The following is an 18,549-nucleotide window of genomic DNA, read 5'->3' on the forward strand; positions in this document are numbered from 1 at the left end:
GGCTGCGTGTCCGTGTGTGCAGCTGGTGGGCTGCGTGTCCGTGTGTGCAGCTGGTGGGCTGCTCATCCGCCTTCGCTGGAGCGTCCGAGGGACCGCTCCAGCCTTCATCCGCCTTCGCTGGATGGTCCGTGGGACCGCTCCAGCCTTCGTCGTCCGCTGGAGGGTCGGTGGGGCCGCTCCAGCCGTCATCAGCTTCGTCTGCCTTCGCTTCAGCCATCCGCCTTCGCTGGAGCGTCCGAGGGACCGCTCCAGCCTTCATCCGCCTCTGCTGGAGGGTCCGGGGGACCGCACCAGCCTTCGTCGTCTGCTGGAGGGTCCGTGGGACCGCTCCAGCCTCCATCAGCTTCGTCTGCCTTCATCCGCCTTCGCTGGGGGGAGGGTCCGTGGGACCGCCCCAGCCTTTGTCGTCGCTGGAGGGTCCGTGGGACCGCCCCAGCCTTTGTCGTCGCTGGAGGGTCCGTGGGACCGCTCCAGCCTTCATCCGCCTTCGCTGGAGGGTCCGTGGGACCGCTCCAGCCTTCGTCGTCTGCTGGAGGGTCAGTGGGACCGCTCCAGCCTTCATCAGCTTCGTCTGCCTTCGCTGAGGGGAGGGTCCGTGGGACCGCCCCAGCCTTTGTCGTCGCTGGAGGGTCCGTGGGACCGCTCCAGCCTTCATCCGCCTTCGCTGGAGGGTCCGTGGGACTGCTCCAGCCTTCGTCGTCTGCTGGAGGGTCAGTGGGACCGCTCCAGCCTTCATCGGCTTCGTCTGTCTGGATCAAACTTTTCACTTGGTGTTAAATGTTTGATTTTTGGGTGGGGGGAACTGTTACGTTTTGGTGTTGTCGGTGTGTTGCTTTTGGCGTGACTGTTATGTGTTTCCTGTTTTACTTTGAAAGTCTGTGTTATCTTAGTGTTTTCAGTTTACGTTTCCCTGTCTCGTCAGGTCTAATTTGCCCCAGCTGTGTTTCCCTCCTGTTGTCCATTCCCTGATTGCCCTTCTATGTATTTAAGCCTTGTGTTTCAGTGTGTCATGGTCGCGATCTTCCCCCCCGTTGTAAATAGTTTGACGTCTGGTGTTTGGTGATGTAAATAAATGTGGTATTTTGCTTTAAATCTCGTTTTGGGATTATTTTTATTTTCCTTATTTTTATTTTCCTGCGTTGCACCCCGGTTGCCTAGGCCGGGGTGTAACACCACTTATAAAATGTGTTCAATGTGCTGCCCATTGTGTTGGATTGTCAATGCAACCCTCTTCTCCCACTCTTCACACACTGATAGCAACACCGCAAGAGAAATGCCAGCACAGGCATCCAGTATCCGTAGTTTCAGGTGCTGCACATCTCGTATCTTCACACCATAGACAATTACCTTCAGATGACCCCAAAGATAAAAGTCTAAGGGGGTCAGATCGGGAGACCTTGGGGGCCATTCAACTGGCCCACGACGACCAATCCACTTTCCAGGAAACTGTTCATCTAGGAATGCTCGGACCTGGCACCCATAATGTGGTGGTGCACCGTCTTGCTGGAAAAACTCAGGGAACGTGCCAGCTTCAGTGCATAAAGAGGGAAACACATAATCATGTAGCAATTTCAAATATCCAGCAGCCTTGAGGTTTCCATTGATGAAGAATGGACCCACTATCGTTGTACCCCATATACCACACCAAACCATCACTTTTGTTGTTCCAACAGTCTTGGAGGGATCCATCCAATGTGGGTTAGTGTCAAACCAATAGCGGTGGTTTTGTTTGTTAACTTCACCATTCACATAAAAGTTTGCCTCATCACTGAACAAAATCTTCTGCGTGAACTGAGGGTCCTGTTCCAATTTTTGTTTTGCCCATTCTGCAAATTCTGTGCGCCGATATGGAGTTTGTCCCCTCACATATACTAATGTGCCACAAACAGGACTTTAATATCACCAACCATTCCCGTTTTATTACGGTGTATCCATATAAATGGCCCACCCTGTGCTTACTCACTTTACTTTAAGCACGTCTTTTATCCTGTCTTCCTCTTCTCACCCTAACCGGGCCTGGCAGTTCTGGAGGTTTCTTCCTGTTAAAAGGGAGTTTTTCCTTCCCACTGTTGCCAAAGTACTTGTTCATATGATTGTTGGGTTTTTCTCTGTATGTATTATTGTAGGGTCTACCTTACAATATAAAGCACCTCGAGGCGACTGTTGTTGTGATTTGGCGCTGTATAAATAAAATTGAATTGAATTAAAAGTCAAAATTTATACATAATACCTCAGAATTTGATTTACCAACAATGAAGAAAAAAATGAAATAAGTCACAGAAACAACCTTCCACCATAAAGAGTTTGGTGTATGTTCTGAAGTGCTCATGGCTTCATTTAGAAAGTGATGTTAAATAGATTAGTTTATTTCAGACTACAACACATTTAACATCAACAGCATGTTTACACATATATATAAAAGATAAAATGTTTCATTATGACCCACAACAACTTCGCAATGCTACATCGCGGTTCAGAGTCCAAGTACAGAAAAATAAGGTGATCAGCTCCTCTTTTTGAGGCCTGCAAATACACATGTCCCTTACACCGAGGTTAAGGCAGTCTTGTTATATTTCCAAAACACAACACAAGCTAATTAACAGATTATTTTGTTTGTATTGGAAATATAAAGTACTGGCTGTTAGCACATTTTTCTCCTTGAGATTTAGTTTTACATAATGGCAGGATTTGTACATAAACATGTACTCTGTAACACTGAAAATCTGAATTAAAAGGAAAAAAAAGTGAGCTATCACGCTGTGTTGGCTTTTAACAGCAGGGCAGAGGATGAATAAAAAAATGACACATCAAATAACAGATTATTGCCTGCGGGAGAAGTAAGGCTAATTATCTGTTATGTGTTGAAGGCAGAAGCTGTGCCCAAAACAGGAGAAACCTGAACTCGTGCAGCAAGTAACGATGACACTTGATCAGTTCTCTGCGAGTTGTCAAGGTAGTCAAAGCAAACGTGCCACAAGTACGCAGTAACAGAACAAGAAAATGACATAAACCACATCCAGAGGGCCCTAATCTGTTATGTTCACAGGCATAGTTATCCTCAGTGCACACATGAGGTCAGCAGTCATACCCAGGTATATTTTTGATATGTGTACATAAATAATATGCACAGCCTGCTTCAGATTCACTTTTCTTCACATGTGTAAAAGCTAGCATCCAAGGCACTCAGCTCCAAGACATTCTGGTGCTGCTGGTCAACCAAATTAACCCTTTAATGATACCTCTGCACATCTATGGTTAAAAAAAAAACACTCCCTTTCCACTGTGCGACCTCTTAATGAAGTGGAAGCAGTCACTTTCCCAACAAAAGCTGCCTCCCCCCTCCTTAAAAAAAGATTTTTGTTTTGCTCCGGTTTGTGCAGCAGCCTCAGAAGCTGCATTGCTGTTCCTTCCTGTACATTCATATGCATTTCTCAGTTCATATACTCAGTACATGTCTCTGTATATTTCTTGCAGCAGCGGGTGCAGGGAAGTATCCTCTGTCGTCTTGATTTCTTGCACCAGCTGAGCATGCTCAGTGACCAGCTCCCGGAGGTCAGCCAACTTCTGCAGCAGCCTGGGGAAAAGGAAGGTGTCATCTGGGTGATTGGCCAGCAGGTGGAGCCGCAGCGCCTGAACAATGCTTTCCTGCAACTGCTCTACTACAGGTACGTCTACCAGGCCTGGACGATCTTTGGGAGCAGTGGGGGAGGACAAGATAATGAAGAAGGAAAATTCAAATATGTCTTTTTCTCTTTTAAATTATTATTCTACCACCTATTATCGGCCTTTTACCTCCACAGCAGATAATAGCAGCCACAAAAAGAGCTAGGTCGCTGTCGTCCAGCTCCAGAGAGTTGAAGCGTGTGGCAAACTGGAATTTGGGCTCCATCATGTCACTGAATGGTCGGCGGAGACTCTTGAGGAACTCACGGGTGATAAAGCCTCCACCACGGGCCACCAGGAGGCCGTCCTTGTTCATGCACGAGGCCAAGAGTGTGAAGAGGGCTTCGTAAACACCGTACTTCAAGAGAGTCACCTAAAAGGTAAATAGAAAAGCAATAGCATGTGAACACTCATCTGCTCTTCCTTCCACTTCTTACCATAGAAGGCAACCTGAAACCCACCTGATCATTCAAATCCAGACTCTGGAAACCCGGCATAGCCTTGGCAAATTCCGTTAGCTCTGTGACAGTCTCCACTGAGGTGCTCTGGCAGCAGTGGAAGAGCCTGGCTTCGGCCTCCCTCTGCCGAAGCTCCCCGCACGACACAGCCGGACTCACTTGTCCGAGGACGCTGTCAGACTCCGGATAGTTGCTGTTTGTCATATGGACCGCTAACGTTCTCTCCGCCAGCTGGAACGTCTCCATGTCGTGGATGATGAGAGGCTGCTGGGAAATACAGAATCTGTCGGTGAGGCAGAGGGCAGAGATATAGAGCAGAGAATATTCTCAAACTTTATTTTCCACTTTACCGGCTTGCTAGTTTTTCCAGTGAGTATGAGCCGTGCTTTTGCCTTGTTCATGTTGAAGTTCTTCATGTAGGCATCATGGATCTGCCTGACCAGAAACTTGTGGTCAGACATTAAGGGACTTTCCACATCTTTCTCAACCATCTTGCTTTCCTCCTTCAGCTTCAGTTTTTCTGCCTGGGGCATACGACCAAACCGGATGGCTGGTACATAAAACACTGGTCATTAGAAATTGCCACAGGACTTTCTTTTTTTTTTCCCCCTCACATTGCACAATAAATTGACATATGGAGCCATAAGGCTTATGCTGCCTCAGCAAATATTCAAGGATTCAAGGATTCAAATATGCACTAGTACCCTAAAAAAGAAAGAAAGAAAGAAAGAAAATCACGTACAACAGATCTGGTACATCCTGTTCTATTTCTATTCTTCTGAGGCATGCCATGTTCCTCTCATGTTTCTGATGCTGCTAGTGGGAGGTCATCACAACAAACTCAGTGACCCTCCAGCATTCACTGCAGACGACGGGCCAGATGTCACAGCAAAAGCATTTTGACTGAAGTAGAGCTAAATTACCGAGGAACGACAACCTGCTGATGTTTTAAAGAGCACATGTTGAGACTGAGGATGTTCAGACTCTTATTGGCAGTTCATGGTGCATCGGGCTAATCACCCTCAAGTTCTTTCACTGCGATGTTTCAGCAGTGCTTTGATCAGAGTAATTTGTTACATACTTGCAACCTTAGTTCCACATATGGGGAAAAGATGTATGATACCAGTTTTTCCATATCAACAGATGTCGGAGAGGTAGAATCACAATTTTACCCTTTTGGTTAGCTTATAATAGCTAGCTTATGGTAGCTAATGCTCGCAAACTTAGCCTGACCTTTAAGTTTATCACTGGTTGCTTGAGCTTGTTCTCAGATTATATGTTTTACTGTTTACTCTAATCCTGTAACTGTGACTACACTGGCTGATATTTTGCAAACTTTCAACTTTTTCCATTACCGTTGTGGGACATGCCCACAGAGAGGCACTTGTGGAATCTGCAGTACTGGCACTTGTTTCGGTTCTTCTTTTGGATTTTGCAGTTCCGCTCACACTTATCATACTCCAGCTTCAGCCTGATGGTCCTCCTAAAGAAACCCTGATGTGACAGACAGAACAAAAAGACGTTATCACTTAGCTTTCTCAGTGGTCGTCGTTCAACCACACTGCATAAGCAAAAAATGCACAATATATCCATATTTTCTTACCAGATTTCATTTGTACTCTGCAAACACATTTTGCACCACCTTTGTACAAATTCTGTTTTTGTCTTATATACTCTATTTCCATGTATGCTTGCACACGTTTCATTATACTGCAGCAGTCTGTTTCCCACTTTACAAGAAAGATTTAAAGAAATATGGCTCAAGACTTGCATAGTATTGCATGTGCAAAGTACATTAATACGCACATATTAGTGAATGGGATCCAGTGCCTTTGCATTAGCACCCTGCTCAGAGTCATGAACAAAACAGTTAACAGTTTGCATATTTTATGCATTTTTGTATTAAATGTGCACCTTTTAAGCTCTGGCAAGATCAATGTTAATATCTTTGGATTGCATTTGAGGGAAATTACACCTGTTCTTAAAGGAAAGGATCTCTAAAGATGTGCAGTAGATTTGACCTTTTTTTTTGAAGAACATCTCTTTTTGGAGGAGACGTTATAGCCCTCAGATAAGGCAAGGCGCGTGATATTCTAATGCATACTCCACTTACATCAGTAAAATTTCCAACAGGCCAAATGGTCATTAAAGACATCATCTTACACCTGGCTGAATTTATGCTGAATAGCAGCTATTTTATAATTTTATTAGTTTTATTATGCGTCATACGCCACTTTTGTGTCAATTTTAAGCAAAAGAATCTCTTTTGTGTGGGTGGAATCAGCCAATAGAAAGCACTGAAGGCCATATTACAGTCATCAGAAATGCATTACATAACATTACAGAGCTGCAGAAGGAGGAAAAACAGATGTGTGTGTTTATGCCATACATGTCCCTGCATGTTTGTGTTTGGAAAAACAGACACAACCAGAGGCCAGTACTGTGCTGCGATATCTTAGCCGGGAGGCGAGCAGCAAGGCTGACAACATAAACAAAGAGAACGATTGTGCAACGCTTAGGAGCAAAAGTCTCTCTCATTTTTTCAATTTTCTATCACTAAAGGCTTTTCCTGACTCTAATAATATCTCCTTTGCTCTAATGTTTCAGGCCCATTATCACCACAGACTTAAACCCTGGTAGGGCAACATCACAGCGCGTTCAGTCCCACTGCTCGGTGCGCCTCTCTTTGAAGCGAGGTGCTGAAAATACTCCACAGAGCCCATCCAGCATGGTAACCGCGAACTGTGACTGACATATCAGAAGCAAGATTACTGCAGTCAGAGAGTTTAGAAGCAGTGCCGTCAGAGCACGCCCCGTCACATATGCAGTGTCCAACAGTTCAAGGTCATCACGTCCCTGCTTCAGCAGCTGCTGTGTGACACGGTGATAGGTGTCATGCCAACGCTGGCAGCCGCTCTGACAGCAAGACTGTGGTGATGAATGAGACGTGTGTCGTAAAACAGAGCCCCCGTGGGCAGCTACAGAGTTAGACAGCAATAGATTATCCACCAGATGCACTTTTTTAGCATTAGAGCCAGCACAGTGATCAACCGTCATTGGTTTTTATCAGAAAACCCCCCCAACCTATGTGCAGATGCAGAAGTAGAGACATGTTTATCGCATTTCCAATCAGTGGCAATGTCGTGGAAAAGCGAAAGATCTTTATTAAAGAGAAGCAAAGCATGAGACGTCAAAAGGGAGAAAGGGTCAGAGTTTAAAAACTCATGCAAAAGTAGCAAATAAATCTCAGATTAGCAGCAACAACCTGCGGCCAGCTGTGAGGGTGCAATGATCTCATGTGACTGCACAAACAACGCAGCGACCGTCCTCTATGGTTTTTAACACGTGCGCTGGTTACTGATTCCAGCGGTCTCACTTACCCAATGTCCAAAAACATAGATAAAGGAAAAATGAAAGCAGCAAAAACTACATTTTACTAATCATCAAATCCCAAAAGGGAATATTTAGCAAAGTAGAGCAGTCCACTGTGTCAGTAGCTGCTCTGTGTGTTTATAAATGTGCGTGTGTGTATTAATGTCATTGACTTTGGCTCTGTGCCAACCAGGACAGAGGTGACAGGCCTAGCCGTCATGTCCTCTACCCCACATGACTCGGCTGTGTGTCTCAGAAAGTTTCCACTGGTCTCCAGGTCAGGCGCCTCTGCGCTGCCAGGCTTCTGTATGTGTTTTGGTGCTGCGTGCGTTCAGGCATGCACGTCATCTTTTTTTAAACTTTTAGCTGTGCCATTCAAAAGAACCGTGAGGTGAACTGTGTTTTCATTAAGTTAATATCTTTGCGCTCCTTTAATCGCCTTTCTCGCGCCAAAGTACGCCTGCATGATGCAGTCGATGTGCTCCAGCTGGCTACACGATCCCTGTTTAAGTCCCATGTTTCTTACCTTGCAGCCTTCGCATGCGTGCACCCCGTAGTGGAAGCCCGAAGCTTTGTCAGAGCACACCCGGCACTCGAGGTTGAGGGTGCTGCCGCTCTCATCTTGGCCAGCCGCTGCTCCGCACACTCCTGATGATGGACTCGAGGCTGGGGTCAAGGTCTCTACAGCAGAAAAGATAAAAAAGACAAGAGGTTACAAGTTTTAACATTTGGCATGATTAAGGATCCTGCCCCTGATTCTTTCCACCAAGTTTCTTACCTGTCTCTCTGTACACCAGTGGCACCGATGGGTTGAAGTTGGGGTAGCACTTATGTGAGTAAATATATGTTTTTAAAATTGGGGTCTTTGGGTCAAGCCAGATCTAATAATGAGCTTCTAATATTGTCATTTAAAGCCATATTAGGCTCCAAATCTTGACCAAAACAGCAAGGTAGACCAGAGCCCTACAGAAGGTGTTAGATAGCTTTTTAATTCTCTGAGGCATATGTTCTTGGAAACCAATCTCAACTGGTGATGAAGCTACCCCTCATACTCACCCAGTGCGACAGAGCTGTTGGACCCCGAACCAGTGCTCTGGTACTCTGGAAAATCAAACCCCAGAGCATCATCTCCTATAGACTGGGAGATATCACGAAGATCCTCCATCAGGTCTCCACATAGTGGACTTCCCAGGAGGGAATCCCCCAGTGGGGATGGGGGGCTGTAGTGATCCCCTGCCATGGTAGAGATCAGGGATTCAAACCCTCACTCACCAGACTGTAAAAAAAAAAAAAGAGAGAGAGATTTTGGATGAGGAAAATGAAGTCTGTGAGTGTGAAAGCACACCTCTGCTAATGTTTGGACAAACTCCTTTTAAACATCAAACTGATCGTATTGACCATCTCCATCATGTTTATTTTGAAACTTGATGTGATGAGCGAAGGTTGGATGGAACTAGGAAATTAAGAGCCACTGCACATTTATAAGGTATAAGCTATATGATAAAGTTTAGCGTACTTTGCAAGAGTCTATCAGGACTATAATGTACAAAATTAATATCATATTGTATTAAATAAGACATGCAACTAGTGACTGAGAACATTAGCAGATCAGGAAAGTGTTTATTAAGGTCACAGAACAAGTGAGCAGTATGGTAGTTTTCTCATTAACTTCTATGCAACTTGACATCTTTGTGCAGCTAGAAGTCCCCATCCCCTTTCTGGCCATCAGATTTTATGCATTGGCTTAACTTTTCATACAGTTATGCAATTTGCTAGATAAGCGATGGATGACTGGTTGGTTGATGGACAGATGGACAAGTTCAGGCAGTGTGTTTTCACATGAAGACTACTAAAGCGCTGATATATGAAGCATTTCTCATCTCATCTTACAATACACAAACAGCGGTGAGTGCATCCCGAGGTTTATCCACTGGACACCCTCTCAGGGACTCAACAGTGGGTCACAAATGAAACATTTACCACATTCTTACAAAACATCATAATATGACTCCACAGGAGGCACCAAGCAAGCAGCAAATATTAAAACAGAAAATGAAATGCATGTTTATTGTCAAACATGTGAGACGACCGTCTGAAAAATGCAAATGAAGCACTGTCTTTCACTCCACCGGGGTCCTAATGCCATAAGAAAAATTCTATTAAGTTAGTATTGTGAGGACTATGTTCGTAAGTGAACCGTGCCTTGTGAATCAACAGCAGCACATTATCCTAAATGACTTATTTTCACACGTTTAATCCCGATCTGTTCAGCCAAAGTATTCACACATACAGCTAAATTCAAAGCCTTTCACTCTGATATATGAACCTGCACGGAGCATATAGTGTCTATTATATACACTGTTTACACTATGTGAATAGCTTTTAGGTCTACGGCACACAATTTAAAGTCACTTTTGTCTCTTGAGAATTAAAATCAAGACAGAAGTAAACAGTCGACCTGTCTCTTCTTCTGCACGTCTGCTTTCAAGAGTGGATCTCGCTGCGTGTTGTGTGGGTGGGTGTTTGCTGGAGCTCACAGCTGCTCACAGCGGGGTAAAGGACATCTGTTTGAACCATCACGCAACACAACAGCACCACGGCCAATGTTCGTGTTCTGTAAGGTGCTCTCTCCAACCTCCAGTAATTTATAACAGCAGATGTTACTGCAGACTTTCTTGATAAGCAGATTAGAACCATCCAAAGCATTTTTTGGATGCGAAACCTAATAAGGAGGTGACCACAGACGCACAGTTTGTAGGATAAAGGCAGAAAAACAAGTCTTCCCTGCAGACAGGCGTTTCAGATTGATGGTCTGCTTTCCTAACCCTCTTAAAATGCAACTCATTCATTTTTTACAGTATTGCGTTACCATTTTACCTGTGTTTTAATTACATCAAATCTGCCGAAATTGCGATGCACAATCTCAGCTTGCACAGTTGCACACATCTGTAAGACACGCATGAAAAAAACCCAAGTGTGACTGTACAACTTTCGCTGTCTAAGCTACTTTAAACTTAAAGCATGCACTATGACAAAAAAGGGGTTGAAAAAAGTTGATAAAATCCTGTCTGTGTTAGGAAACATGCCCTCTGTGAACTCCTGAGCACCATCAGCAAGGATTATATTGATCCGAGCATGCGTCTGTATGTTTATCTAGTCTTTGTGTTGCAGCATTTAGGGGACAGGTCGTGACAGGACTCTGACACCATGCAGGTAAATAAGTACGAGTGTGCAAACAGATGTGTGCCGGCACCTGCAGCACGCCATCAACTGCACCATACAGAGTGTATTATACCTGTGTCTAAAGACTTTTTTAACAAAACACAGCAAACTTTTTGGGCAGTCATTGACAAACTTGCTGACCAACTGGTTTGTTAAACTGCTTTGATGCAGAGCGTGTGCCCGCTGATAAATTTGTTGCCCCTGGGTGCTCAAAGAGATTTCTTCATCAAAGGGTCGATTGAGCAACTCCTGTACATTCTGCAACAATACACAGCAGATAAACCACAGATCAACGAGTTAAAGTCCAGCCATGATACTCATTTCCACATATTGTTATTTTTCTTGGAGTCTAGAGTCCAACACACACACACACACACACACACACGTATAAAATTCACAGTTTGAAATAGTAGTTAATAATATTACACTAGGTGTTCATGCAAGCCCTCAGTTCACCCAGTGATTGGTTTTGCTCCTCTCCTTTTCTAATCACCCCCACGCTTTTTTTGATTTTTTTGATTGGCTGCCCCTCACAAACAGGAGGTTATGTGCTAACACTGACATCAGACTGAATTTAAAAAAAAAATGAAGCTACCCTTCCATGCCACCTCCATATCCACCACTGTAACAGTGGATAAGAGATAAATTAAAAAGGCATACTACACGCTGCTTAATGAATTGTTAAATCGAAGGGATGTTGCAGAGGGTATGGCGATTTGTTGGTGAAGTCTTGGAATTTGGAGAAAGGTGAAACTTTAAGGCTGTAGTTTCTAAAATGTGAGAGCTTAAATACAGCTTATTAAAAAATTTTGAACTTTATTATCATTTGTTATGGATTAGTTGGATGTCACAGTATTTTGATGGTTTCATCATGCCTGTAACTCTGGCCTGTCTCATTCATGTATTAAAGCCAGTACAAGGTGACAGCAAAGTTAATTGACTATATTTCCGTTTGAGTCCAGCCCATGCTTCCCCTCTACCTCAGAGGACATTGTGTTTTAACTCCCAGAGGAACTTTGATCCCAGACCTTAGGGCTCTATCTTTAGGTTAAAGGAGAAGAGGAAACAGGAGCTGCAGCCAGAGACGTCGGCTGGACTCAGGAGAGAGCACGTCAGACGATACAAAGGAGCCAAAATCAAAACACAAGGCATCATATTTCTAGTCACCTGGAAAGTTGCACATCCTTTCTTAGCCTTTGTTAATTAAAAAAAAAAAAAAGCAACAGCTCACATTTGTCAGTGCTGAATCTGGATCGGCTGTTTGGACTTTTCGAAAACAAGGTCATCCACTGGCCACAGATTGAAAAAATAAATTTAAAAATCAGGCACAGAGTAAACGTAAAAGCCACATCAGTCTTGCATCATCAAAGTATCTCTTTGCATTGCTGCACAGAGTGTGACATAGAAGCATATCTGGGGCTGCAGGGGGAAGCGTGCCTTCCAGTGTGCGTCTGCGGTTTAGTCACAACAGATGAAGACATGACTTAAAGGAAGTTTATCTAGAGCTCACTCGCAATACAGCTCACTAAAGACAAGTGTGTGTTTGTGTGTCTGTGTGTGTGCTTTAACAGAAAAGAGATACAAAGTTAGCCACAGTGTCCACTTCACTTATACTTTCTGCGCGATTGAATAACAAAGTTTGTTGAATCAACAGGCAACTGCACAGAGAGCTTCTTACACAGTTACATAACATTATAGAAATAAATGTTGGTAAATACCTCAGCTCGGAGTCTGCTATCCGGAGCATTTCAAGCGCTCGCTGCCGGAATGGACGCCTGTGCTTTATCAGAGGAGGAGGAGGAGAGAGCTGCTTCGGGCCTGGGACGCTCACGGATGCGCCTGCTGATCGGCTCTGCTGCCTCCCTCCCTGCCGTCAAAAACGTCATCCTCAGCAGGAAATAACGTAGAGAGGGACCGCAACATGGCGCACACACCTCCTGACACACCTATGGTTTCAACCAATCGGAACACGAGAATTGTGTGCGGGGGGGGGGGGTTGTTCGGTAAGACACAATCCCTTCTTGGTGGCTCGGTGCAGGATGAACCGGTGTGGAGGCGCATTATCTCCTTTATCTGTACCCGGTGAAGGGCGACTGGATCTCTCTGCCTGGGCCTGTAAGATTAATGCCATCCGATCGCCTCCAAAACCACTTCCTGTAATTAAAACGTCAGCAGCGTCATACTATCGAGTAATAATTACGTGAATGCTCAATAAAACGACAGCTTTTCCAGTGACCTGCCCGCTGGCAGGCAGTCTGGTGATAATCTCGCTGTAAGCAGTGTGTGCTTTTCAAATATCCTGCAAGTATCAAATGGATATTTTTGTGACACTATTATGACGTATTGTACTGCAGTTAACAGTGGTCACTTTTCATCTTTAAGGACCTTACAAAATACTCAAGATGGTTGTAATTTAGTTAGTAAATATTTATATTTGCAGGCTAATTACTGTATCAGTGAGTGTGTCAAACATGAGGTTCAGGGGCCAAACTCGGCCCGCCAAAAACTCCAACCTGGCCCACTGGACAGCAGTGAAAAATGTGAAGGGACTTCTAACAGTATTTTTCTGTTTTTTCTATGTTTTCTATTTTTAATGAACAAATATCAGAATGAATTAAATGACAGAAACGTTCCTGTTTTGTTTATTATCCATAATAGGAAGATTTTTTTTTTATAGTGGATCCACTGCATATATATATTTTTGAAGTATTATTACTATAGTACAGTGTGTGCAACGAGCCATTTTCAACTGTAATTTTACCAGTCTGTTACTTACAGAGTCGTGCTGACAGATTTCTTCCATTTTCAGCAGCATTTCTTTATTGTGTAGAAAAACTGAGACGTACTGTTGAAATCTGTGGCATTTAGTTCATGGTTTAACTTCTTTACACTGGCATGGAGTTCCACTGGTCTGACCCACTTACCCTCTAAAGTGGGATATATGTGGCCTACAGTGTAAAATGATTTTTGACACACATGACTTAACCTTACAAACCCTTTAAGGCCAAGTATATAATATTTGATACATGACATGCTCGATGTAGCAAAACACATATATGCAAATTGATGACTCATTTTGACTCATGCTTTTTTGGTAATTTGTCTAAAGGTTCACCCCACCCACCACCAATTTAAAACAATCAAACTAGCTGAATGAACTTTTGCTTCTAATTCCAAACCTTCTCTTTCACAGCTTTTTGTTCATTAGTGTAAAACTTGCTCTATTGTAGCATTTGTGTGAAGCCACACATTTCAGGTGACAATCAGAGATATGTGTTGTGTCCAAGTATTGCTGGGAAATGACAAATAAGTCTGTCTCTTGGTGTTATGCTGCTCACAGTTAAGCAGTAAGAAAGTGAAGGTCATTTTAGTGTCAGCCTAATTTGCAGTTGCAATCCAAATAACAACTGTCTGAGTGTTTGAATGGCATTCTACCTACTAAGCCACACACTGGGATACAAATCACGGGCATCTTTCAGGTGTTTGCCTTTTATTTACACCTTAAAAAATCCCCATCTTCTTTAAAACACATTTAATAGCATGAATAAGGTAGGCGTGTGTACTTGCTTTTAAAACGGTTGCTCCAAAAAGCCTCCCTTCACAATTTAGTGCTAATGGCACTTCATACTGTGGCTACCAGCTGGTGTTTTTTATTTGATGGTGTACACTTGGAAGATTTTTGATATTTAACTGTGACCCTATGGAACACATACTTGACCTGTGGCAAAATTAACTTTATTTCAACCATAAGCACGATGTTGTGTCAGTGCTGCTGTAAGGTTACTTTAGTTGGCAGAAAGCAGCCCTCCTTTCCTGCCTGGACCTCCTACATGTAGGTCAGCAGGACACCCTCATTCTGTACCAACTCCTTAGAAATTTATAGCCCGTCTTAAAGTACATCTAACAAATTAGTGTAGACTGCGATTGTCTCCAGCAAAGCAACAACACCGCATTTAATATCTGGCGCCATCTACTGTGAAATGACGCATGACAATAGGATATTTTGGCTGTCATATTTTCCTGTGGACCTGCACAGTAAGTGTAGACGATAAAAACCCCTCATGGTGGCTCAGCGTGTTCTCCCACAAACAAATGGCAGGGTGATAATTTATGATTTTCTTTGGTTTTACCTCGGCACCTGGTCTTCCGTTCCATCTGGGATGGAAACACAAGCTCATTTTTTCTGAATACGAAATGGTTTTTAAGCAGCGAGCTACAGAATCAGCTTTGGTCAGGGATGTCGCTTGAAAACTCAAAGCAAAAGCTGCACTCCTACGTGTGGTTTCATAAAACAGCATGACTCTTGGCTGTTTGCTCTACCTTCAATTGTTTTCTGGAGTTTTACTTGCCTTTAATCTTGCACAGTATTAACATCTTAATTGGAAGAAATCCCATGCAATTGATTTTTGTTTTAAAGAACAAAAGAGAAATGATGCATGCTTTTTAGGAGACTTTTCTAGACAGATAAAAAGATACATGTTCCTCAGACACAGAGGCTTTGGGGATTAGAATTTCAGGGCATTATGAGCTCCTTAAAGGGATTAGAGACTAAAGCAGCATTTCGAAGAAAATATCCCATCTAGGGAGACTCTACTGTTGCACAGTTGTTATCAGCACAAAGATCAGACTTCAGCCATTATTTGCTCAGCAATTATTTCTTGTCCAGTCTTTATTTAATTACTGGGGGAAAAGTACAAGCAGTATTAAAACATGAATGCTAATAAAATTAAATAAATGCCTTTTTTATGCCATCTTCCCAGTGTGAGTTACAAATGTGTAAAGTGATTGTCTCTCTGAAATGCGTCGTGTGAGTGAGCGCCACTCACCCATACACGTGAACCCTTGAGATCGAATGGCAGTCTTTTGTGGGCCTTTGTAAAAGAGACTGTCCCATTTTTCAGAGGCAGGGAAAATGACAAAGATGCGCGCGCTCCTGTGATGTATTGCTGCCCTCCAGGGAAGGCAGTAGGTTGTATAGTTAGCTCCTGATGGGGTAAAATCACAACCCTGAAACCACACAACCTACTACCTCACCCTGTACGAACATCATAAAGCACCCAGGCGGGTACGGAGAGGATTTGTGCGCGAGCCGCATCGCTGCATAAATGAAACTGAAAGCAACTTTGTTATTTATTATTGCAATGAGGATTGCCATGATAATGTCAGTTGAAATGTTACATGCTGCACATAAAAGGATGCACTTGCAGGAAAAGTTACATGAAAAAGCTGCAAAAGTAAAAGTGGCTAGATTTCACATTACTTCGCTAAATTTACTACACGCTGTGAGAACAAGCTTCACTGGTTACAACTTCAGACTAGCAGAACTTACCTTTTTTTAAAAAATAATAAAAAACAACAACAACAACAGGCATCAATAAAAAGAGAACAATTTCCCACAAAAATCTGCATATTATTTTAGGTTAAACAAACAAACGAGTCCAAATTCAAAAGTCATGCTTCTTATCCTCTTGTGGGTACGATGATGAAGATGATGTTATTACAGCCGCTTCAGGAAAGACAGTAAGTTGTATAGTCATCTGACAGCTTGGGAATGACCCTAAAACTATACAACCTACTACCTCACCCCAAAGGACAGTTTAACTCTCGCACGGCTCTCCAGTCGCACCCAGTCGACCTGTGGGAACAGAAACTCAACGACAACTGACCTTTGTGAAATTAGGACAATACTTTAAAAAAAAAAAAAACTAACTACAGATAAGCTGTAATGGGTGGAGTTAAGTGTGTAAAATTCAACCACAATTCAATGTAATAAAACAACAGCATCACAAATGTGCCGATAAAAACCATAGCATCCAATTAAAGGCAGAAAAAACAGGTGGATCTTCATAAAGTTGATTTTGTCATCGTTCCAAAGGTCAAAGCTGAACTTCTGTGTGCTTGTACTGTTAGTGTATTGTACTGTGTGTAATGTAGGCAGCTATATTCAATGTCATGTGAAAACGGTAACGTAATTAAATGTTTAAAATTTTAAATAAAGCCAGTTCTGTAGTCTTAGCAAAACATCATCATGAAGCAGCACTTAAACTTACTTAATTCACAGATAAAACACTGCATGTCCAAAAAAGTGCTTGTTTTACATTTTAAGAAATGAAACATATATTTATTTCTGTTTTGTTCAATCCGTTTGTTTTTTTTCTAAACTTGTTAAATCCTGACCCAGCTGCCAATCTATCAGAGGTTTAACACACGCAGACACACAACAACATCTCACAATCACATCCACAGACACATTTATAATCACTATTTACCCAACTTAAGATGCACTGTGGGAGGAAAGTACCCAGAAAAACCCACACAGGCACATGGAGGACATCCATGCAGAAAGGCCCCAGCTGATCATGAGGTTCCTTATTTTTTTTTTTATACATTTAAAGGAGAGGCTTAATATGCGAAATGTGTGGTAATTAAAAAACAAAACAAAATACACTCAAAACACTTCCTCTGCATGTCACTTGAGCTTGGCAGGTCATCTTCCCTGAGCAGGTCTGTGCGGTCTGTCAACTCGCCTCCTCTCAGGTTTCCTCGTCTCGATGCTGACAAACGAGAGGAGAGAGTGAGCTGCGCTTCTCTGTTCAAAGGTCAGACTTTCACTTCTTGTCTAACACAGGAGCATCAGAAAACAACAGAGCACCTATATCAGCGGGTTCACACATGTCATCCACGATGGATACGTGGGCCTCCTTCAGTGCCAGTGTGCAAACACACGACTGCAGGTGCTTGCATGTCTGCATGTGAATGTGTAGAGAGTGCAAGTATCCTGTGGCTGTATTATTCATGACTATCCTGTTGCATCTCTCTGTATTGCTACCTGGCAGTTTATTAGAGGAACACACACACAGTCACACCATTAAAAGTGACTCCAAAACTCTGAAGTCGTGTGTTGTGCTTCATGGTAAACCCATCTGTGTGTGTGTCGCAGGAAACCTCGCTGCAAATGAGCAGATTTGTATGTCAGAGTGTGTGTTGGCCTGAAAGGTCGAGCAGACGAGGTTGTGGTTGTTTCAGGGAGTTTCCTGAGTGAGACAGGAGAGGCTGCGGCTCTGCTGCGGTTTCCCCCTCGAATTGGGGAGCGACGGAGGGGAGGGGAGAGGCGTGAGGGCGCGAGGTGGGGGTCAAACTTATAAAAGTGAGTCACTGCCTTAACTCTTCACGTGCACGCACCAGTTTGTGGCTGTTTTATTGCAGGTCGTTTATCCCATAAATGCCACACAAATCTCTATATGAGCTACTTACTGTCCAACCCTGTGAGGTATAAGCAGGCCTGACTGTGTGTGCAGCTCTGTTTCACTTGCACTGCTAATGCGTGTATGCAGGGTATCGGGTTTACACAAGAGAGGCCCTTTTACTTAAAGGGTCATTCCAGGTAAATTATGACAAATGTATTTTCCAGTTTACTTCTGCTGAACCAACGTTTTTATGCATGTGTCACTGAGATTTCTAACCACAGTTAAATGTCTTTTGATTTTACTCAGAAATGTTACGTAAAAAAAAAATTATTAAATTATCCAGAGTGAAAAGGACGACTTTTTTTGGAATACATAGGACTGCTTTTATTAAAAGTTATTAAATACTATAAACAAGCAGAATTTTATTAATCTCTACTGGAAGTGGGTGGAGACAGAAAGCAAAGCACAAAAACGTTAACCCTAAAAACACAAGGTCAGTCAAAAATCTTCGTTTCTTTTGTAATTTTGGGTCAAAAAGCTTTTAACATTGCCCAAAAGCATTACATTAACACTTTTCTTTAGTTAATGCATTTAATTAAAATATAATTGTCTGTTAAATGTGATTAAAACATTTTTGATAACACAAC

At 43.0% G+C, this 18,549-nt stretch overlaps 1 protein-coding gene and 1 long non-coding RNA gene across 5 annotated transcripts in view; both read right to left on the reverse strand.

Moving 5' to 3' along the window:
* Nucleotides 1-2,345: 2,345 nt before the first annotated feature.
* pparaa (peroxisome proliferator-activated receptor alpha a) lies at nt 2,346-13,313 on the reverse strand. Of its 3 annotated transcripts, none has more exons than XM_026146671.1 (8): nt 12,434-13,313; nt 8,550-8,769; nt 8,020-8,174; nt 5,477-5,615; nt 4,472-4,671; nt 4,125-4,385; nt 3,793-4,036; nt 2,346-3,689 (listed from the first exon to the last, which is right to left on the reverse strand). In XM_026146671.1, exons 2-8 carry the CDS (start codon nt 8,731-8,733, stop codon nt 3,445-3,447), a joined length of 1,428 nt encoding a protein of 475 aa, XP_026002456.1. In that variant the 5' UTR covers nt 8,734-8,769; nt 12,434-13,313; the 3' UTR covers nt 2,346-3,444. The 3 variants fall into 3 exon arrangements, with proteins under 3 accessions (XP_026002456.1, XP_026002455.1, XP_026002458.1); XM_026146670.1 differs by having other exon boundaries at nt 4,125-4,388; XM_026146673.1 differs by lacking the exon at nt 12,434-13,313 and adding an exon at nt 8,272-8,320 and having other exon boundaries at nt 4,125-4,388; nt 8,550-8,690.
* A 2,041-nt stretch (nt 13,314-15,354) lies between these two features.
* Nucleotides 15,355-18,549, reverse strand: part of LOC113008850 (uncharacterized) — a 35,045-nt gene continuing 31,850 nt past the window's right edge. For both annotated transcript variants that reach the window (XR_003270075.1, XR_003270074.1), the window contains one exon: nt 15,355-17,269. This is a non-coding gene — a long non-coding RNA (uncharacterized LOC113008850). The remainder of the gene's footprint in view (nt 17,270-18,549) is intronic.

The sequence above is a fragment of the Astatotilapia calliptera genome, chromosome 17 (genome assembly GCF_900246225.1).
Source record: "Astatotilapia calliptera chromosome 17, fAstCal1.2, whole genome shotgun sequence".
NCBI lineage: Eukaryota > Metazoa > Chordata > Actinopteri > Cichliformes > Cichlidae > Astatotilapia > Astatotilapia calliptera.